Source organism: Poecilia reticulata, linkage group LG2, assembly GCF_000633615.1.
Source record: "Poecilia reticulata strain Guanapo linkage group LG2, Guppy_female_1.0+MT, whole genome shotgun sequence".
Classification (NCBI taxonomy): domain Eukaryota; kingdom Metazoa; phylum Chordata; class Actinopteri; order Cyprinodontiformes; family Poeciliidae; genus Poecilia; species Poecilia reticulata.
This window is the reverse complement of record NC_024332.1, coordinates 12,774,582-12,798,257: the sequence shown is the minus strand read 5'-3', so window position 1 is coordinate 12,798,257 and position 23,676 is coordinate 12,774,582. Positions and strand designations below refer to the sequence as shown.

The 23,676-nt window shown below is 41.4% G+C and overlaps 1 protein-coding gene across 1 annotated transcript in view; it reads right to left on the bottom strand.

Annotated features, from left to right (window-relative positions):
• Nucleotides 1-23,676, bottom strand: part of xpo4 (exportin 4) — a 52,836-nt gene that overhangs the window by 26,062 nt on the left and 3,098 nt on the right. Inside the window, exons 2-7 of the mRNA XM_008431584.2 lie at nt 22,285-22,390; nt 20,989-21,130; nt 20,380-20,518; nt 18,009-18,125; nt 17,757-17,910; nt 6,928-7,040 (exon numbers count right to left, since the gene is read on the bottom strand). Coding sequence (XP_008429806.1) covers nt 6,928-7,040; nt 17,757-17,910; nt 18,009-18,125; nt 20,380-20,518; nt 20,989-21,130; nt 22,285-22,390 — 771 coding nt within the window. The remainder of the gene's footprint in view (nt 1-6,927; nt 7,041-17,756; nt 17,911-18,008; nt 18,126-20,379; nt 20,519-20,988; nt 21,131-22,284; nt 22,391-23,676) is intronic.

Sequence of the window (23,676 nt, the reverse complement as noted above, 5' to 3'; positions counted from 1 at the left end):
CATTATCAAACCAAAAACAAAACAATGTGTTTTCTGAAGGGATAGTGAACAGGAGGACTGAAAATGTTTAAGGGTTGGGTTTTTTTGTGTGCGTTTTGTTTTTGTTTACTTCAGCCCACATTTTGTTGCTCGGACCAATTTTAGTGTTCACTAAAAACACTTTGAATTTTGGAAATCAAAAGTGAACAGGGAAATTAAAGAATAATTTAAATGCACATGACATCATGCAGTGTGCTGGTTCATTTATTGTTTTATAGTCGATGGATTTTTCTTCCCTCCCTAAAACTGCTGCTCTCTCACTCAGGAATAAAAACATGTTGTTGAAGCATTGATTGTAAGATTTAGTGTGAATATCTTTTGTCGTCTCGTTTCTTCTTCCCCTTCCCTTTATTTATTTTTGTTGCGGTGCTGACGGTCCGTGTTGAAACGCAGCTAGCATTTATTCTGAAGGAAAAACAAATGTCTGCTTTCTTTCCCATCTCCAACGGACCGTTTATCCCGTAAACGCTCCGCCGCTCACAATCACATCCACCATTCCCTCTTTTCTCCTCTCGTCCATCGTTTCTCTCCGGCTTCCTCTCATTTTCTTTTGATTTGATTCATTGTTTTGTTCCACATTTAGCCCTATTCACATTCTCGTCTGCACCTCGGCTCGTTTTCTTAGTGGACAGGATGATAATTGTGAGGCTGTGAGCACCTCTTCAGCTCGACAGACTGCATTGTTGCTTAAGCGCATTTCCAGAAAATATGTCTTTTTATTCTGTCTGACAACACAGATCTGAGCTCCAGGGTCTGGATAACACAATCGATAACGATCTCACCCCGGTGTTGGCTTACTGACTTCAGGATTTACTGCTGCTCCCGTCACGAAACGCACAGATTAGCCAGAAAGCGCTTTCCCCTCATGCTTAGCCCTAGAAATAAAAGCGAGTTTCAAATCCATTACATACCCGGTTTTTGATTCTTTTTCTGCTGACAACACTGTTGCCATAGCGACCTAGAAAATACACAGTAGATGTTTATAACAGTGCTGCTAGATTTAAAGATTTAAAGTTCAGTGCAGAGTCCTCGTGTTTGGGTCGGATCAGGTTCGGTTGCTGCATCCCAGGTGCACAAAGGAGCGTCACAGGAGGTCCTTCCTCCCAGCAGCTGTTGGACTCTATAACAGGGGTGTCCAAAGTGAGGCCCGGAGGCCCCTGAGTACCAGTCAGCAATGCTAAAAATGTGTTAAAAATAAAACAAAAAAACCAGAATCTCCGCATTTTTACGGGTCACAGATTGCCTTGTTTTTGTTGTAATAAGACAAAGGTCTGAATCCCTTTTTATATCTTGCATCTTTAATTACGTACAAATTTCATTGAATGTTTTCTTTTTTTGCGCAGGTAAAAAATAATGCAACTGTAATTTAATATATTTTGTAGTTTAAATTTGCCAGGGCAAAAAGTTTGGACATCACTGCTCCCAAGAAAACCAATGAGTGTTTTCATCCCTGTTAGTATTTTTTTTAAAGTTCATTTTAAATGACATTCCTGATGGTACAGAGCATCTGTTTTTCTGCACCGCTTTCATTTTTCATATACTGTAAATAGTCTGTTGTCAAATGTAGACCACGTACATTAAACATCCTACTCAGTCGCACATCCCTTGGATCGGAGTATGCAGTTTCTGATGACCTCACAGTTATGTTTTACAATCACAAAAGTGCTAAAGTGGTAATAAAATACTCCATTTCGCCCTTATTCCCATACTGTTAGCAGAGGGTTTAGAAGTGCTGCTGATTCATGTCAGGAGTCGTAACATAACGGTCGCACTGCATGTAAAAACTTTACAGCATCGCAAATAGCATTCATAAATCCAGACACTAATAGGTGACACTAAAACGATGAAAGGCATTCAAACAGGAAAGCTGCCTTCAAACGTACAGGGACTGTAAAAATTACTAAGGATAAAATAGACTGTGCTCTCTAACTGCTTTGGCATGAATGTGAGTAAGTTTCACCTCATCCTCGAGTGCAGACCATAAGAAGAAAGGAAAAGTTCCTAAATCTGCGTTCTCCAAATTAAACAAAATTTGGTGTCAACGGTTTGTGCAGCAAATTTTTGTGTTTGTGCTGCTATCATTTTGAAGATATTGATGAATGTTTCCAGAGGTCATCAAAGGTCAACCAGCCAGTCCACATTTACAAAATCAAATGAGTCGTGGCGTCAGTCTATTGTGCAGTAAAAATGTTTGTTTATGTAGTTATGTTCACCATAGATCAACCCGTCATTAGCAAAATCCCCCCAAAAAATATATCAATTAAATTGTATTGGATTGTGTCTCTAGAAGTTTTGTAAAACAGCAGATTGACACCAAATCTGCTTAATCTTTGTAAATGTCGGGGGGTCAGACGGGATGATTGATCTTTAATGACCTCTGGAAACATCCGTCTTTAAAATGAGAGCGGCACAAACAACATTCTTTAGCCGCACAAAGATTTGACGCCAATTTCCTTCAGGCTGCCGCTAGGATCTCGCATTGCACGGCAAAGACAACAAGTTGCTCGGTAGCAGTTGAAACAAAAAACACTTTCAGCGCTTTCCTAGTTGCTCCATTGAGGGAAGCAGAGGTAGCGATAATTAAACCTTAGTGATCATGATAACCATTGATGGGGACGCTAGAGAGATGCATGAAACAGTCCACTGGTTCTCGTTAGCTTGCAACGAGACAGCAGAGGAGCAGAGGAGGCGCATAATGAAGGCTGACAGATGTCTGTCCACTGAGGGGGAGAGACGGGACGAGTGTGTTATGGTGGGGGAACAGGGGCCCCTATTCCTGGGGCCGGCCTGTAATCTTGCCACTAGTCGGCAATGGACTTCGACCCTGATGGCACGTGCGTCTGAGGACCCCATCAACACACACTTACCCGGGTCACACACCCCCCTTCACCACCACACACACAGCTGAGGAGACACGGCAGCTGAGACAGCAAAGGACGCCATTAAACGCAACACACACACACACCCACCCACACACAAACCGGCAGACGCAAAAAATGCACCCCAACACAATGATGATGAAGGTACAACACACACTCACACAGGCAGCTGATGGCGCGGCGGCGGCCTAACAACAACAAACAGTTGAGCTACTAGAAATACCACAGCGAGAGCTGAAACCGGAGGCCTGGAAACTGAAACCAACACAAAACACGTCTTGCAGATTCCAGCAGCGCAAAGAACCGACAGAAAAATGACAAACATTTTTATTCGCAGGCGGACGCCGGAGACGATCGAGCTTTCCGTACGGCGGAGACGTCGCTGTCGTCCGATTCCTYGCTACATGTCGTGAAATGATCCTCCAGGAGATCCTGAGCTGTGACTGAATACATCTAGATGCAAAGAACCGACAGAAAAATGACAAACATTTTTATTCGCAGGCGGACGCCGGAGACGATCGAGCTTTCCGTACGGCGGAGACGTCGCTGTCGTCCGATTCCTYGCTACATGTCGTGAAATGATCCTCCAGGAGATCCTGAGCTGTGACTGAATACATCTAGATGCATCTAGAGCGTCAGCAGCTACATTTCCATTAAAAACGTGAACCATATTCTGCTAGTGTCAACAAAACCCACCATTAAAAAAAGAAACTCAACATGAATAAGTTTGTTCCCACTCTGAGTCATAAAAAAAAAACACGCAGCGCCATCATCTAACCACTTCCTGTCGTCTTCTTTGTCTTCTCTGCCAGCAGCAAGGTCCGGTTGTTGATCATGTAACTCGCCAGATGCGAACAAAGCATCTCAATTACGGTTTCACGAAATACACTAACTTCAATAAAACTGTGTAAAACGTGCGTCTTATTCATTCAGAGCAGCTGTATAATGTTCAATGACATGTTCGACTTTTAAAAAATAAATCTTTAAAATCGAAAATAACCTCCTGATATCTTCAGATCGCACTCAGTAGAAGCAGGGAACAGTAATTGTGGACAAAACTAGAGATTTGTTTAATATTGTGATAAATAATAATTGATATGAAAAAGAATAAAACAGAGCAACTTTGCTTAAACACTTCCAGCCTTCCTGTTATCTTCTAAAAGTCTAACTCTCCTGCACTCTGGATAAAGCGATCTCTTGTTTTTATGTGGTGCGTTCACTGACTGAAAAAAGATTAAAGTGTTTTTGTTATGACCATCCAAAGCTGGATGTCGGCTGATTCTGGTTAGTTGATTACTTGGGGTAAATCTAATTATTAGGTGGATTTTTCCTCCTAATAATTAGGAGGAAAAACGATTAATCGAATTAATATTGATTAAATGATTATTGAATTGCCAACACATGTATTAATTGATTAATCGTTAACTGGAGCATACAGACTCCAAAAAGGCCATTTGCTGAAAGAACAACACTGAGAACTAATTAAGCCAAACTGTACAAATAAAACCTCAGAGATAAAAACCTGCTAAAAGAAAATCTCCCATTAAGCTCCTTTTGCTATCCAGTTATTAATTGGTTATTGATATTGGTGCATTGATATGTTGACCAGAAAGAGCTGAGCTTTTCACATGTTGAAAGTAGAAGTGTTTTTAGCTGCAGATCCGTCCATTTCTACAAATGATCATCTGTCCGCTACAGGAAGGCTCTTATTGCATTTAGGTAATAAGACGTTTATTTTCTTTTTAAAGCCAAATTGTATATTTGCATCTTTTAAAGTATTTCTAATATTGTACAAAAAGGCTTAAGTGGTTAAATGAAAAATCTGCAGAATGTGACATTTTTTTCTGATTAATCGATTATTAAAATAATAGTTAGTTTCAACCCGGGTTACATAAAAGGTTTTGGGTTTTTGATTATAGTTTAGCTTTATTTCATTGTGACTTTATTCATCTAACTCAGTTTTTAGAGTGTGTTAGCTTATTTTAGTTACATATTAGTTCAATATTGATTACCGTATTTTCCGCACTATAAGGCGCACCTTCAATGAATGGCCTATTTTAAAACTATTTTCATATATAAGGCGCACAGAATAGACGCTTCAGTTTGGGTTGCCAATTTGTTCCGTACTCTATTATTACACATCCACATTTGTACAGAAGTGATCCCTGAGTACTTTATATAGTAGGCTGCCCCAGTCATTGTTTCACTCAAGGTGTTGGTGTTGCGATATTGTGCCCAACAGCTTTCTGGGTAACACAGACCAACCGACACGCTGCCGCCGCAGTCTCCGTCTCTGTTCCCCCGCCCCCCTGGCTTTAAATGTATTATCAAACTTTATTAACAAACCAGCGTTCTGACAACTATCCCAGCATGCACCGCGCGCTACTTCTTCTACGGGGCAAAATGAAGTCGGCGGCTGCTTACCGTAGCTGCTAGACCTGTTGTGGCTCAATATTGGTCCATATATAAGGAGCACCGGATTATAAGGCGCACTGTCGGCTTTTGAGGAAATTGAAGGTTTTTAGGTACGTCTTATAGTGCGGAAAATACGGTAGTTTCAGTTTCATTTTCAGTAGTAGTTTTAGTTTTTTCATAATTCAAAAAGTCAAAGTCTTGTATTGCAATTTTGTATACATCAATTGGGTAATGAATAGTAACTGAAGATACTTTTTTCAAAACTGTATTTAATTTGTGATGAACTGATGTTTTCTCCTAACTTTTGTTGTCACTATTTGAGGACTAGATCAAGTGCCACCAGGAGGAGTGTGGTAATTTACCGATAGCTGATGTAAACTGCTGGTATGTAGGGGGAAAAAAATCTATTTTACATTAGTTTGAAAGACTAATAAATGGATTCATAAACACGAAAACGAAGGATACTATATCTATAATTTCGGTACGTTTTAGTTAGTTTTATAAACACAGTATTGTCATAGTTTTTCCACATTATTTACCGTTTTTATTTAACAAAAATGTTTTTTCCATTTCTGTTTTTGCTAGTTTTAGTCAACTATGATGCGCTTGGTTGAAAATCCCACCATGTTGAATGAAAACCACGGTGAGAATCTATTGCCCGTTTTCACCTTCTGCTAATTTATCCGATTTTGGTGAGATGTACACAGTATCGTCCTCAAACTATTCTGTTAACCAAGATAAGACCTGAAAGAAGAAGAAAAATAAATAAATAAAGTAGCATATGCCTGGAGGCCGTTCAGAGGAGGAGCACTATCTGGCGATGGGCAGCTGGAAGTTTTGGACGGATGCTTAATGGAAGAGGAGCTGACCAGTTTGTTCCACTCTTCTATTCCACAGCGAGCGCTTGGCCAGCGTGGGCCGCCTCTTTGAACGCGCTGCACTAAAATACACATTTGCTTCACCGGGCGGTCTCCTGAACGGTAACGCAGTAACACGAGCCCGCTGCAAAGCACCTATAAATCTGCTTAATGGTGCATTCAGGAAAGCCACAGAAGAAGAACAAACTTAGAAAACCCCACAGGGGGGGAAGGTTAAACCAGGACTCGCAGCCCGGCATGAAGTAAACAAACCACTCCGGAGAGGTCCGCAGAGAAATACTGCAGTACTTGAATGGAAATGTGGAGAAAATGTTCCAAATTTAGCAGGAAAAACACAATTTTATATACATTTTTTTATAACTGTAAAAAAAGAAAGAAAATCGAATAACATTTCAGGAAGATGTAGGAGTCAGTAACGCCTTAAGCTTGATAAAAAAAAGTGCTAGTTCCACTGGCAGATTATTAACAAAACATTTTTCCTCAAGCTAAAAGCATAACTGATACTTTTAGATCAATATTAATGACTCATTGACTTAAAACAGGAGAATAAATCTTGCTGAAAAGTTACTTTTATGTTAGTTTCGTCTTGTGTGACGTGTACTAAGATATTTGGAAGCAGAGGCGAGAGACAAGAATCAAAGCTTCTAGGTGCAACAAGTGTGTGACGACCCGAACCGATAAATGAAAAGCCCGTCCAGGACTGTGGGGATACTCACAGAGAAGAAGAGGTCCATGACGCGGGTGTCCAGCAGTGCCTCCCTCCAGGACTCCGTAGGCTTCAGCGTGACGTTCTGCGTGGCCTCGAACATGGCGATGTAGTGGCGCCCCAGTGCTCCGCCGCCGGTTAAGGCCGACAACAGCAACAAAAAAAGGAGGAGGAGGAGGAGGAGAAGAATATAGGAGGAGAAAGAGGAGCACAGGGAAAGCAGCGGCTCCGTCTCAGTGGTTAGGTCTGGTTTGTGGGAGAATCCTCTTGATACTCGTTCTTCCTCTCATTAACCCCGTCAATCTCTCTCTCACAATAAGAGTCGGGTTTTCTCAGCCTCTCCTCCTGATCTGCTCCATGTCGTCTTCTTTTCTTCCTCAGCTCTTTATTTGCTCAAGCTTGTACCCGCGCAGTTAAAGCGGGTCCTTCTTTCTCACCCTCCTGTGTTTTCCCTGACTTTTCCAGTCTATGACACCCCCCTCTCACTCGCTCTGACAGCCTCTTCGCTCCTTGTCCTCTCGCTCAACCCCTTTCCTTCCTCCCAGCCCTCCCTGCTTGTGCTCTCGCTTTTCTCTCCTCTGTTTCCTTAAGATCTGAGACTCCGCTCCTCTGGGAGAAATGCCCGAGGCTCCTTACTGTCCTCTCTCTCCCTCTCTCTCCAGCCGTCCTCGGCCAATCGCCGGGGCTTTCCGACTGACCACTTTCCAAGATGAAATCCATGCTCCCCACCGCCCCCCATCACTTAAAAAAACCCAAAAAAAGTCTCAGTTAATCGCCCATTCTCCAACTTGAACTATTTAACCTAAAAACTCAATGTGGGTTGTGTCAGCCCGTCGCCACAACACAGACAGTGTGCTCATTTAAACCGTTTATACATCCACAACCGGCCTATTCTTGAACCCACAATCTGTAACTAAACAACCGCAACAATTCCCGTTGTTGTTCGAAACGTCTAAAGACAAAAAAAAACACATTCCCATAAGCTTTTCAAAGCTCATCGAAGCACATCTTCTTTACAGCTAGTTTCTCACCAGCATGAATGCAGTTCACACACCCACAATACTCCACACACAAAGGAGACGTCTTGCCTCTTGTTATTACGACTCACCAAACACCAACAAAACAAAAACGTCCACATGAAAGGGCCCGATGCAGACGCCTCCTTGTATTTATTCATCTACAGGCTATTTTTCAAGTGAAAGAATAAAAAATTTGAGGTCAATAAGTTGATTAATGTGCGTATGGAGACACGCACAGGACATTATCAAGTCATATTTAAGTTATTAAGGCAGGGTTTCTCCCAGTGTATTATAAGCCTGGCGAGCCACCAGGCTTTACTTGAGCCCCCACCAGGCTTAGCACTGCTTATTTTTAAAATCTTTTTAAATGTTTGCATTTTAAGACTTTATAGTTGGTGTTCAGGTATTAATTTTCCAATCACACATACATATCAAGTGATATTTTCAAATTTCCTGTCAACTGTAAACATTTTTTAATTCAAAAACACGACAAGCAGCTGGATGAATGACTGCTGTGGCATCCAACCACCGGGCTTAGCAGGTTTTCATACATGCTAAATTATTTCATACTTCTGTGCCTCATTACTGCACATCAGGTTATTTTTATTATGGAGTGACGTATTCTAATGATTTACCAAGACTGTTTTAAAAAAAACGCTCAGATCTAATACATTTTAAGATTAAGATTAAGGATTTTACACTGTTGGGTCAATCATTTCCAATAAACGATGACCCTTAAAGATCCCTAATCAAACCAGACCGACACTAACCAAGCAGATACTGGAGGCAGGAGACCAGGGGTCACCAACCCCAGTCCTCAAGATCTACTGTCCTGCAGGTTTTAGATGCATTAAACGCTCCAACACACCTGAATCACCTCCTTAAGATGCCCTCAAGTTTTGACAAAGGCCTGGTAAAGAGTCACTTATCTCATCTAGTCGGAGATCAACGCACTAGGGAGTCCAAATGACAGAAAAGTACTTTAACTCAGCTGTCAAGGCTAAACAAAGTGACACATAGCTGGTACAAACCCTGCAATAGCAGAGGGAAGCTCATTAAATGGTCAAAGCAGAAATTTAAAGGCCTGTGCAAATTCTTTAGTCTATTTGACGCACTTTGTTTTAAATCTATAACATAACCCATCAGAGATTAAACCACCCACTCAACCACAAAAAACATCAAATTATAATAATCTATTATAATGAATTATTTTATTTTATCATCATTTTTAAGACCAAATCCTTTAGTAACTACCTAAAAGGTTTCAGTTTTAATGGGTTGTAACGGTAACTGTAGTGTAAAACTTTTATGATCCACTTTCCACAGTGCCTCACTTTGATTGGCTTCATCCACCCAGATACACTTTCAAACAGCTACAAACATATATCCAATTATTACTTTGAGCTTATATTTCTGTTTAGATTTCCACATCAACATAAACTGATTTTTATTTTGTATAATCTCATTTCCGTCATGTCAGCCGGCATCGCTGTGCCGCGGCTCAGTGACGGCACAAGCCGGAAACTTCCACAGGAATGTTTGATCAAAGCCAAACGGCGGCAGAGGCCGGCAAGGTCACACATTCCTCCGACGCCAGTCCGGTCCCTCCCCGGCGCACACGCCCCACAACGACACGGCATGCCGCACTTTGGGCACAAAAGTTGCCACCTGTTTAAGGTTCTGAAGGACTTTTTAAAAATAGAGAGTATGTGGCAGACGATCACAAGCTAACTACTTCTAAAGAGAGGAGTAGCTGAACGCGTTTTTACACCTGATAGACTCGTGAACTCAGTTTGGTTGGAGACCAAAATTGCATAGTTTGTTACATTTTCAGTTGCTGCGGTTTGCTGTTACACTGCAGTGCGTAAAAAAAACAAAAAACAAAAAAACATTTAATAAACCTGTTCCCCTCCTCAGCTGTAGGGGCGCTGTAACAAGACCTACTCTAGGAAACAACACAAAAAAACATCCTTTTTTGCTAAATGTAAACAAAAATGGAGCAGTGCCAGATTTTAGTGGTTGTAGGATTTCTCTTTTGCTTTGGTAAAAGACCAAGAGTAATTTCTCCCGCTAACGCTATAGACACAATGGTTTGGTCTGAGAATCTAACATGCTCTTTAAACCAAAATTTCCTTTTATTCCACTGCTATATGCTCCTTTTTTGTCCTATAAAAGAAACACCAACAAAATATCTCTATTGGTGCGTTCACACCAAACACGTTACGCTCGTCAAGAAAAAGCGACGCTGCAATATCAACGCATGTGCAGCTTGAACGCAGACTCTTGATGGTGCGTTCACACCAAACACGTTTTGAGCGTCAAGCGTGTCTGTTTTACATTCAAAGTCTATGTGGAGGCGCGTTGAGGGCGCGTCGGATGAGTCAAAATCGCTCTAAATGTTGTTTTCTATTGCCAACCTATTTGATGCTCCAAACACTTCAAATCACACCGCGCCAAACRCTCAAAACGTGCCGTTATGGGCCCTCAACGCGCCTCCAACTGTAAATGTGCCATGAATGCGAAACGCATTTGGTGTGAAAGCAGCAAAAGTATGTTTAAAAAGCAGAGAAATTCAATATTGCAAGATTTACTTCTTGAAGACAGAAGTAAATCATGTATTTCAAGGAAGTATTTTAAGGAAAAAACTGTCGTGTGAAGGAAGGGTTGCCTATCTGTCTATGCAAATACAACTATGCAGTTGAAATACAGCACAAGCTATTGCTAATATTTGCATTAACTGAATGGAACTGAAGTTCTGAATGTTTAGTTCCCAACCCAATCAAAACCAGAAAAAGGAACGGGTCTGTGTGTGTTTGTCATTCCAACACGATGAGTAATGAACCCGGAGTGACGACGACATGTGGCTGTGGTTTGTGGGTTTTTAAAAGACATCACCTGCTACTATCTCGACCACTCCAGCAGGCTCCAGAATATCTAATGTGACACGTCAATTTTCCACTCCAAAGACGACATGTAATGACAGACAGTCAGAGAGGGACGGAGAGACAGAGAGAGAGAGAGAGAGAGAAAAACTCAGCCCTGTTAACCACCAACCACAAGTTTCAATCAAATGCGAGTGAAAAAGCCCGAACAGTGAAAGTTCCCACAAAGAGTTGTCGAGTCTGCGATCACAGAGATGTGTAAACATAAAAGTTAATTCCTCAGCCATCATCGGTACGTTGCAGAACGCTCAACCGTGACACAGATTTTATCGTCTATTTCTGCCCTTTCAGGTTCAGCGGAACGCTTGGAGGGTCGACCAGGCGCGACCTGCAAGGTGCCAACAACAACTGGACAATTCTCAAACAGGTGCCAGCACAAACGCGCGGCAGAAAGAAAACAAGGAGTCAAATTAAAACGTAAGAAAGAAATGTGATGTGGAAAGATTTGTTTAATAATGCATCAACGCCTTGGAACCATGACGATGCAAAAAGTAATGTACTGGATCAAATTTAAAAAGCCTTCTTGTTCATATTTTTCTAAATGCGTACGTCATTTTGACAGTAAGAAATCAGGGATTTCCCCAAGCAATTTGTTTTTTCAGCATTTACAATGAAGTTCACAATGGCTGCGTTTGCATTAACCATAACAATGCTCAAATGAATTTACGTGGAAACACGGCAATTAAAGAAAAAAACAAAAAACAAACGTTTTTTGATAGAAAGGTTTTGCGCTGAGATGCGTATTGAAATAAATGCATTTCGCAAAACTTCAACGGATACGGTTTTTTTCCACTTCACACAAATCGCATGATCGACAGCCAGACATCGCTACTGACGGAAACAACAAAAAAGACTACAAGAAGTTATAGGAAAACAAAGGTTTGTGTTTGCAGCTGGCTCCACCAGCTGCAAAAACTAGTGGAGCCAGTTTTTGCAGCTGGCTCCACCAGAGCTCTCACAGCATCTTCTGTAAAATCATCAACTACAATTTCCCCAAAACGCCACACGAGGGGCTCGTCTGTCCAACACCTGGATAAGACGCTGACGGAGGACGGTTGCTCGCGCCACGGCGCCGTTTACATTTGTCTGTGCCATAATTTTTAATGACTTATCACGTGAACAAGATTATTCTTGTGTGATTTTAATTTCTTACCTTATTTATGATTTTACAAACAGCAACATGCTACCATTAGCCTAGCATTTTGTCAGACTGCTCCATATATGAAAACTTTATCAGCAGGAAGTGAATTCATTGATGTCTGTAGGTGTGAAATCAGATATTGTTTAGAAACACGTGGTAAGCTTTAATGCTAATTTCTTAGTTAACTTTGTGTAAAGGGTGATTTGCAGAAGCTTTATTTAGGACAAATTATCCTTTGCCCAGAAGGAAAACCCAATAAGACAGCATAATGAATGTGATTTTCAAGCATTTACGAGAGTCTGTATATCTCCAAGAAGTTATTTTGTTTCTGTAATTCAATTGAAAAAGCTAATAAACAAAACAAAAATTGAGTTTCTGATTTTAATATAGAAATGCTATGTTATTAACATGTTAACATGTTAACACGGTGTTATTACTGTGTTACGGCCCACACAATAAAGGAAAACACTGCTGACTTTACAGCCATCCTGAAGCAGTTATGTATAATAAAATGAATAAAAATGAACTGGTAACAGTAGGGCTGGGCGATAAATAGATTTTATTGATCAATCAAAATTTCTGTGTAAGAAGATTGAATTTCTGGAGAAATGTGGATTTTTTTTCCACTAATTCACTCCTTGGGTGTCTCTAAGGTTCAGAGCGTCAACCCAGCCAGGCAGCTTGATAAACAGCCTGGATTTATTTGGTTGACTCATAGAAAGGATGATTGAATCGTTTTTTTTAAACTATTGTCTGTATTTTTTAATTTCTTTAATGTAAACTAATGTCAAAAATAGGATTTGGCTTAAAAAGAAAAAACATCTGATATCATTCTTAAGCCATATCGCCCGGCCCAAGGCAACAGTCACCGATTTTAAATACTTGACTGAATGTAATGGGAAACGCCCAATTTGAAATAAATGACTGGCTGGTATCAGAGATAAAGACATTTTGTGTTATTGATCAGGAATTATTTTGTCAGGAAACAGCATGCGGCATGAGATTCTATTTTTATTCACCTGCATCACGACGAGATTAGATAAACTGCTTCATTTTCTCTCCAGATTTAACACAACACACCAAAAACTTTCAGCTGTTGCACAAAAACCGCATCAATCAACCAGACAGCATTTTGTGACGGTTTTAAATAGCCAACATCTTGCTGATCCTGGTAATCTCAACATTTTGCAAGCCTGAACAACCTTCACGCTGAAGGATCGGTGGATTAGCGGGCTTCTCTTCTATCCCCTATTCATTATGTCCGATCAGCGCAGAAGAGGGTCCCGCTGCACGGTGGTGGTGGTGGTGGGGGGGTGGAGCGGCTGCCAGTGGCCATGCAAAGACCGCAGCGCTATGCTACGGCGCGTGGTGGGGTTTAAGTGATATATCCTGCCACAAGACCGCCCTGCAGCCTCGCCATGTGGAATAACAGTCCAGGAATACCTCCTCTGCGACCTGTTCCCCCCACTGGTGAGCCCCTCCCGTCTGCTTAGGCAGACGTCGTCATTAATTCAGCTTCCAGTGGGGGGAAACCAATAATAAAGCAATTACACACTGGTTTTTCATGCCAGTTTTTTTTTTCTTTTCCCCTTGGAATCCAAGAGGAGAAATCCATGTAATGCAGTAACATGAGCCGAATACTTTCTCCGTATCGCAAATCCCTTATAAACTGCACGCTGTCGTAATTTAAAAAGATTCCACCCTGTGCCTTCTTTCAATGAGAGAACGGATGAGCTCATCCATCAGCTTTTCCCATCAGCTGTTTACTCCGTCCCGCTGTTGTTTAGATGGCGGTCGCTTAGGATTCTTCGTGGTGGGTCAGGGCCAAGGCAAACAGTTAGCATCAGATTACACATACCCTAATCCTAACCCTCACCTCGCGGCCACAAGGCCCAGAGCGCGACCTGAGGAGAGCTGATGTGAAAACCGAGACCGCTCCGACACCGCCGTCCATTCGACACGAGCACACACTGCAAAAAACACTAAATCTTAGAAAAATACCATTTCTGAACTCATTTCCAGTGCAAATTTCATGGTTGAAATAAGACAAAACAAGTAACATTTCAGTAAGCTTGCTTTCAGTCTATATTGATAAAAAGGACTAGTTTTCCTAACTGATTATTTAACTTAAAACGTGGGATTAATGAAATAATCCACCAGTAGAAACAGCACTTTTTAAATTAAATATTGAGGAATAATTAACTTAAAGCAAGCAGCTATATCTTGCTCAAAAGTTATTTGTGAGTTAGTTTTGTCTAATTTCTAGTGCTCTATGACATTTGCACTGGAAACTAGCTAGAAACACTTTGGTAAGATTGTGTTTTTCCAGTGCATCTCCTGATTGGAGGCTTGTTTTTGTTGCTACACCATCCATGAAATTCTTTGGGTTCATGTAGGGAAGAAGTAAAGAGATGGCAGCCAAGCAGCAGAAACTGGGGTAACATTACTTTAGTGAGAGAGAAAAAGTTTTGCTCTAGTTTTAAACGTTGGTTTATCTTGCAGTTTTCGAGTCTTTTCAGTTTTACAAACATTTTTTGCGGTAATCTGGTTTTATGATTGAAATGTGCCAAACAAAACATGAAAAACCACTGGAAAAAAATGATGCAACAAAAACAAAACACCAAAAGAGAAAACAAAAGAAATCCTCAGTGTCTTTAGCAGACAAGACTTTGCTGTAATGGTTTTGGTCATTAGTTCCCTCACTGTCTGAATGTCTTTTGCAGCTTTTCCTTAGACTTTGTTTGAATCTCGATTCATTTTCAGTAACGATGCACCGATTGCATTTTTCTGGCCGATCGCGATCTTTTAGTGTTAGTTTCATGGGGAACAAAATGGGACAGTGGCTGATTTTCAGACCTTAGCAATCTCCCAAAATTAATAAAATCTGAGCCGATTTATCAATTACCCCTAATTTTCAGTCCTTGTAAACAATATCAAAGGAGATTAAGCCATTTAACTCTGACCCACAAATCATCAAGGCATAAAAAGACTCCTAACTCAAGGTATGATCCGCCACTGTGTCAACATCTAACAAAAAAACCTAAAAAAAACCGTCTTGTCTTGTCGCATAGAAATCTGCTTGGCAGGAAACGCCGTTCACACCCGACTGTTTTGTATGCGTCAGCAAGCTAATAAGGTTAAGAGTCGGCTCAAGTGAACGCTGCACGACTGCCACTCTGAGCCACACTAACATGTCATCAGGTGGTCCAAGCGCCCAACTAGCTCATTGAACTTCCTAGTATCCATTCGGATCGTGAGAAATGAAGGAATTTGTCACAGGAAATGTAGACAATCGGTACGCTCAACTATGAAAACTCAACCATCCGGATATCCGCCCAGCTCACAGAATACAAATCGTAAGCCTGAGTATGTGGGAGCCTTAAGGTTTACCGTCTTGTCTTGACGATATTTCCAACAATTGGACGACCTGCTGACCAAAATGCTAACTTTGAAGTAACCAAAGGACTTTAACATATTTCAAGAACAATGGAGAAAACATAACTGTATGGACGTTTTATTGCGACCGTCTTGATTTTCAATTAATTTGTTGTCTGAATTGTCAGTGTAGAGAGTCAGCGGCAAAGAAAACTAAACTTTGGTTTGAAGAGAGGTACGAAAGAGCTATAAAACTCATAATGAAGTAAACAACTTGGTAGGAAGAAATGGAATTAGACGTACCACTTTCCGATTACAAGACGACAAATCTTTCCACTGAGTCACAGTCGCCCTGCTGTATAACCGGAATCAAGACTTTCCTCCCCGAAGGGCAATTAAAAGAAAAGTCTGAAACTGACACAGCTGGCACATCGGTTTAGGAGGCTCCCTCTCATACCAGCTCCATCTACATGGTATAATGAGTGGCTGGAGGACAAAGGCTAATGAACCAATATCGAAGCAGCCGAGTCGTCTGAGAGCGTTTCGGGGTCTCGAGGCCTGACCGTGACCCCATCTGCAGCCCAGCCGGGTGTGGAGTGACGCGTGGGGGAGCGTCTTCAACGGAGGACCCCCGATCTGTGTTGTGTTCAGTTCACACCACAGCAGGCCCAGTAGCAGGCCCAGCAGCAGGCGTGCTGCGGCGCTCCCCGGCGGCCTGCATCAATCTGTTCCACGTTTCGGCAGCAGCTCAGGCATTCCAAGACTTCACACGCACGGCGGATTTCAAGGGGAACGCCGCTTGATCTAAAAAGTCGTGAGCTATTTTTATGGGCTGAGACGGTAGTCAACATTTACGACAAGTCAACATGAAGAGGAGAGAACGGCTCTATTTGAGTGAACCCAACACCAGCAGCAAAAGATCCCCGCGCTCAGATGTTACCCAGCGACTTCTGCTTCATTCGCTTCTTTTCAGCCGATGATTAAATAATGAACTTCGAGGAGCTGAACTCGTGCCGCGTTCAGAGCCTTGAAAGCAATTGTGTTTAATGTCGAGTGTGCGCTTCAACGCGTCTGAAACGCTTAGAGGAATCAAGTTTTGATAGAGTTGAACTGAAAGATTAAATTGAGTAGGATTTTAACTTCTATAAAAGGCTGGAAATAATAATCTTCCACTAGACTTTTCCTTTCTGTTGCACTCGATCAGATCAGAAAACAAGTAGATTCACCAGTAGACATGATTCAACAGGTGATTTCATTTACTAAAACAGAAAAAAACAAATGAATCGTTATGACGACCAGTCCGACCATCCCTTCCTCAAAGCTCCCAGGATCAACAACCGCTGCTCCCTCAGCTTCATAAAGATGCCGCAACAATAAAACTAAATTAAAACTCTTGTCCAAAATTCAATATCAATAAACTTTGAAACATAAAAGCGGGTCTTTGAGAGCACAAATCGGGTGGAGCGTGCCTGGCATACCAAGGGGAGCCTCAACAAGCCGAGGCGGGGCTGCCGTGCTGCTGGAATGAGACGGGGGGGTGTGGACACACGGAGACACCTCTTTGAAAATGATACATGGCTCTGGCTGGCAGCAAGCGCCACTCCAGATCCCCTCCTCAGACAGGCCGAGAGGATGCCAGGCTGCGGGGATTAAAGCGGTAATGAGTCGGGGGCGAGCACACAAACACTCCGACACACGCGCCTAAGTCTGCTCAACAATGCAGCCGACTGCAAACGCAACACGGACGTGTGCGCAAGACGCGAACAACAAAGCAAAAACCTGCTGACAGATGTGCATCTCAGAGGCGACGTCTATTTAAAGACACAAACACATACACCAGGTTTCACCAACTCAAATTTAAGACCTTTTTAAGACCTTTATGAAAGGAATTTAAGACCCGTATCGTCACATGTACGAACATTGCCCAGCCAACTGCTGTGAAAGTTGTACTTACCCACGACAAGTGGGCAAGTACAAAAACATTAGCTACCCTAGCAAGGGTCTCTTAGCAAGGTATGCATGTCAGCAGAATTCAGTGGAAAGTAAAATCAGAAAGTATGAGGTAGCATTTATGCTAAACGAGTGTAATAATTACTGAATAGTGAATAAAAGTAAGACAGAAACGATTCTAAAAGTTGATGTTTCTTCACATTTTTGTAAAGGCTTCCCTGGCTAGCAGCTAATGCTGTTTGTCGGGCCATTGCATGGAGAAGTTTGTCTAACAAAGGTTTGTTACTTCACACCAACACCATAGGAAGAGGTCCTATGGATTTCCATGTAGCTTAACCACCGACTCGTTGCTTGACATGAACCCCTTCAGCCTGGCAGCAGACGGCATCAACAATCAGCTAACAAAGGATATGATTTGGAGGCAGGAAGTTCCAGCTCAGGACCTGGTTGGCCAGAGCCAGGTAGCGCTGGAAGACACAGGACATCTGAGCGTTGAGGTTCTCCCTGCGACTGAACTCCTGCAGCACCTCCATGGTCAGCATGAAGATCTGACGCAGGCCGTCCTCCTGGACGGGGATGAGAGAGAAAAGCGGTCTGACTGCAGCAGTAGGGCTGGAAAAAAAGGAGAAGTGAGGTTTACAGAGAAGAGAGGTGGGAAGCCAACCTGAAAGAGGCGCTTGCAGTTGCCGTGGAACTCCATGCTGAGGCCAATGCTGCTGGTCTTGCTGGAGCTGGAGAACTCGCTGAGCAGAGCGGTGAGGATGGAGCAGGCCAGGGTTTGCTGCAGGGCAGAAAATGTGACCTTAGATTAGCTCAGGAATGGTGCGCAAATCATTTTTCCATGGCTCTCATTACGCAGGAGCGCTTTAAGGGCAGTCACTTCCTGTTCTATGAAAATATGGATGAGTGAGTTTGACCTCGTAACCTAAAAGACCTTTGTGATGACTTCAAGCCACACCTTCTCGTCCAACATCAGTGTCTAACCTCAGAAATGTGCTCCAGGAAGAACTTGCACTCCTAAACCTTGTGGAAAGTTTTCCGTAAAGAAAGTTTGTTATAGCTGGAAATGTTGGCGGATATCCCCTTAAATCTAGGGGTGCATCAGTTTATGGACCAGATAATTTATCTGAGTTAATTTCTTTATTTATGGGAGATCTGTGATCGGCCAATACTTACACATGAAGCCTATCTTTACCACTGATCTTATCTACCTCAGCAAAGATCTAACAATCAGCCACCGTCTTCTTCTGCTGTCCCGGGAGACGGACAGATCGGCCCACCAGGTCAGGTCTGGACGCAACAATGGTCACCCCACTGTTGCCAACTCAGCAACTTTCTTGCTATATTTAGCAACATTTCAGAAAAAAAAACCTGATATGGGTCAAAATCGGAACCGACACGTCAGGCTGTTTAAAGATCATGATGGGCCAGAAAACCATACTGCATTTTCCGCACTATAGGGGGCACTGGCTTAAAAAGTGTTAATGAATGGTCTATTTTCAATCTTTAAGTAGAAAACAAAGATAATTCAGTCAGTCAAAGCACAGTGTGTTTTACTCCGACTACGGTAGCCTGACTACTTAACATAATGTAACTAAAACATTTTGACAGAACGCCGTGAACCACACAAAATTGCTTCGAGGCCAGTAAGCACAACCATAATTACTCCATTGTTTGGGGCTGTTTCACTCCAGAACAATATAAAAGGCGCTCCAGATCATAAGGCCTTTTTAAAAAAAATCAAATTAAAGGCTTTCAAGTGCGCCTTATAGTCCGGAAATACGGTAATTAGAGTGCAGCCCTAATTAAATCCCATGAAACAAGAATGGTACGTCACTTAAGTTCATTAGGAAGACTATGTTTATATACCAAACCCCAAACATCTGTGATAAATCAGCCAGAAATTAGCTCATGGTGTAACAGTTTGGGTTGGTTTACAGTTTCAGGGTCATTTATTGTTTTGTCAGCACAACAGATACTTCTTATCCCCTTAACTTTGTTTTTCTAAAGAATAGTTCTTGTCAAGGAACATTTCAAGTCATCTCATTGTGACCAGAGGTCAAAGGTGACTGGGATTTTTGTGTATGAAACAGGAAGAAATCACTGATTTCAAAATAATTGCACTTACAAGTTAAGTAGAAATATTTCCTTCATACTAAAATGAAGTTTAACACTGTTTTTATTTTATTTTGACACACTGAGATTCAACTAAACAATTTGTTTTTGCAACAATTCAGAGATTTTGTCCGCTTCAGAAAAGTTCAGGACAAACAAAGTTGCACATTTACTAATTTTTTGGCAAAGCTTTTCATCCACTACTAATGCATTTCTTCTTCTTTACTTCTGGTGGTGTTATTAAAGCAGGAAACCAATACAAGCAAGATCCGCAGCAACTAGAAGATTTTCACATTAGCTATTTTAACTAATGGCTGAGGCAGTTGTTTTTTATGACTTGTAACATGGCCGCACACAAAGCAAACTGAATAGCTGCAAGAGAGAGAGAGAGAAAAGTCCTGAATAAAGGCTAAGTTAAGTATAAATTCCTCTATATTTTCACCCAACACATACAATATAAAGTTAAATATATCAAAAGGCTTTAACTGTTAGCAGCTACTGATCCCCTGGTTATGATCAACAAATAAATATTATGTAAAGAATTTAAGTCAAGTCCCAACCTGCAGAGAAAAAGAGTCATTAATGTAATTTAAAAAGTATAACTTAAAGTAATTTGTTACTTAAGCAATAGCTTTTTCTAAGGATCTTAAAGGACTCTCTCTCTCTCTCTTTGGGATTTAAATTCAAGCACAAGCACAGCAGTGCCATCTACTGGCTGAAACAGGAATATACTTTATTATGAGGGGAAAAATCTGGATATTGTTTGTCAAATTTAGGGATCTTCGTTTTGAGATTTTTTTGAATGTTTATGAATGTTCTGGAACGTAGATATAGAGCTGTTCAGTCAGTGTTTTCTAAATGCGCAGCGATATTTTCTGCTATTCTATCAGTGAAAGCTGAGGTGCGCGTGTCTCCGTTACCACTGTGGGGTTCCCGCTGCTGATGAGCTGGCCGACCTCGTGGAAGATGCCTTTGCAGTTGATGCTTTTGTCCAGAGAGCCTCGCTTCACGATGACGGCCACAGCTAGCAGGATCTGCTCACGGACGTACTTCTGCAGGCTGCAGGAGCGCCACAGAGGAACGGAGGGGCTGTTATCCACCGAGTTTGGAAAAGCTTTCACAGCAGAGAGGCTCACCACATGCACAAAAATCAGCATTAAGACACACAGCTGGATTTCCAATAGTCCTACTTCCACTGGGAGAACGTTTCACTTATAACATGGGAAAAAGGTCTTCCTATAAGTGTAATAATCTACAGCGGAATATTTAGACACCATGTACTTAAAACAAGCTTGTGGAAACGTTACTTGTGAGTTATTCTGTCTTATTTCAAGTTTACCAAGATACCTGCACCAGAAACCACGCTAAAAGTACTTGGTAAAACTTTGTGTTCTTACAGCTACTAAATACATACTTTTGGACTGGCCATCAGCAGTCAACCTGCCTGGATGTTACTGGCACGCAGAATGTGAATGCATGAAACTCGGAAGACGGGATCCAACAAAGCCTCCTCTTTCTTTCCTACTCACTTGGGTCTCTGCAACACGTAGGTGAGGAGGAACGCCCGGAGGGATTCGATGCTGGTCTTCTCCAGCAGGATCCACTCCCGCACAACGGCCTCCATGACGGCGGTGGCTGCCTGGAATAGCACATAGTCCACCTTGCTCGTCTCTGGAGAGGGAAACGCGAGGAGGAAGAAAGAACGCGTTACAAAACCGGAGAGCGTCAAAAGGGAGCGAAGTAAGACGGCGTGTGGGCAGGGAAGTCATGGGAAAACGTCACAACTGCTTCAGCACTTTTACATAAAACAGTTCTGAAACGATTAATTGGACGAATCGGTTACCGATTATCCCGGTTGTCTTCATTGCCGCCACAAAACATAGTCGATGTTTGGATTGTTTTAAGCCTTAATCATTGTTTTTAATTCAAGAAATATTTGAAAGTTGCTCTGAATAAATTAGGTCTGAAACAATTAATCAGATAAATAATGAATCGATTACCAATATAATCTTCAACTAATTTAGTGATCGATTAATAGCTTACTTTAGCATACAGACTAAAAGATATTAACTGGCAGTAATTAGACCAAAACTGTACATAAATATGTACATTTTGCATTTGAGATAAAAAAAAAAACTCATCTTAAGTATGTTTAGTTGCAGATGCATCCTTTGCCACAAACTTAAAGAATGCCGTCATTACATTTTAGGCAATAAAAAAAGGAAAAAATAAATAAAAAAGGAATTGAGTGATTTGTTAAGTTGCACCTTTTAATGGACTGCTAATGTTAAATAAAAAATACCTTGAAAAATCTACAAAATGTGTCAGACTTATTTATCCAATTGTCAGAATAGAGTTAATCGATTATACTAAAATAATTGTTGGTTGCAGCCCTGAAACACACCGCCCAGACTCATAGTAAATTTTGGAAAAGATAAACTTACAGGATTTAGTAAGGTATTAAAAATAAAAGTCAAGAGTTTTTTTTAACATGAATGTTTTTAATTTAGTTGTTTCCTTACCAAATGTCAAGTTCTACTGACATGTCAAAGACAAGGGATTGTATTCATCACTCTTGGAAATAGGCAAAGTAGCCCTGATTTCAGAGCTTGCAAAGTTACACATTATCTCTCAAAAGTCCTTTTCATAAAACAAGCTGGTTTGTAACCATAACACCACAGGCTGATTCTCATGTGATCAGGTTCAAACATGTCTTGGATCAGTACGTCGCCACGGTCCTGCAGCTTGTAACCAGCAAGGTGGTTCCTGAACACCTCGAGTGCACCGCAATACGACGCAGGTTGGGCGTTTTATTCGACAATTACCCAGGATGTGCTTGCAGATGGCGAACGGGGACTTGGACTTCCTGAAGGAGAGGAATACATGTTCAGCGTGCTGCCTCTGCTCTGTGTTGACCATGGATGGCGGTGCCTAGGAAGAAACAGCAACGGCACAGTTCAGGCAGAAAGCTCTACAAAGATAACGTGTAATTGGTAAAACCAGTGTGCTGGAAAATGTTTTAAAAAATGCTTTGTTCTAGGGCTGCAGCTAATGATTTTTAGTCATCCATTGTTCTAGGGATGCACCGATCCACTGTTTTCACTTCTGATACCGATATCTGATGTTTAGTATCGGCCGATACAGAAAAACCGCTGACTTGATCTAAAATGTTTCATTTTGAAACACAGACATAAATGTACTCAATTACAAATTGATTAGATAACTCTTAAATACACCGATAGCTTCACAAACTTGGTCAAAAATGTAAAAGCAACTTTAATCTGTTCAGTCAGTGCAATTAGGAGCAGAATCGTCAATGAAAAATAAATGATAATAAACAAAGACCATCTGGGTCAAACATGTAAAAAAATAAAATCTGCAACAAAAATGTTTTCAAATGTTTCAGGAAGAGCAATAAGGAATTATAAACATAATGCAACATAAATAATAAAGTCTAGAATTAGACTAAACAGATCTCCCTTGATGGATCGGCCACATTGTCACCGATACCCGAGCGAGAAATTTTTCCATTATCAATACCAATACAGATATTGATATCGGATCAGTGCATTTCTATCTCACGTAGGACCAAGTTGGTTTGGATATGCATTATGCCAAAACTGAAAGACTACTTTGCAGCTGAGACATCAACATACATAAGAAGAAATGTTGATGAATATAGATAACTGAAGGATTTTCCAATGTACTTTTAAAAAAACTGATGAGCTGCAGCTGAGTTTGCACAGTCTAGCTCCTACCGACGATGCAGCTGAAACCCTATCCTACAGAGGGATTAGTCAAAACAGTGTACTATAAACCTGCTCTATCAAAAGCACCGCCACCATCACAGCAGCTGATAGTGTGTCTATTCCTCGAAGTAGTGACGCCTCCGTCATCCATAGAAGACACAAGTAAGCCTCTCATAACACAAATAAACAGATTACAGCTCTAAGAAAGTGCAAAACAAACAGTTTTTTTAATACAGCAGCGTCTCCATGATACCGCCCAGCAGGAAAGTCACATTCCAGACCTAATTGCAGTAAAAGCAGCTCAGTGGTTGGAGGTAGCAGAAGGAAGAAAGGGCCTTTTATCTGACAAACCACACATAATGTGCCATAATGAGATGACACACACACACACACACACACACACACACACACACACACACACACACACACACACACACACACACACACACACACACACACACACACACA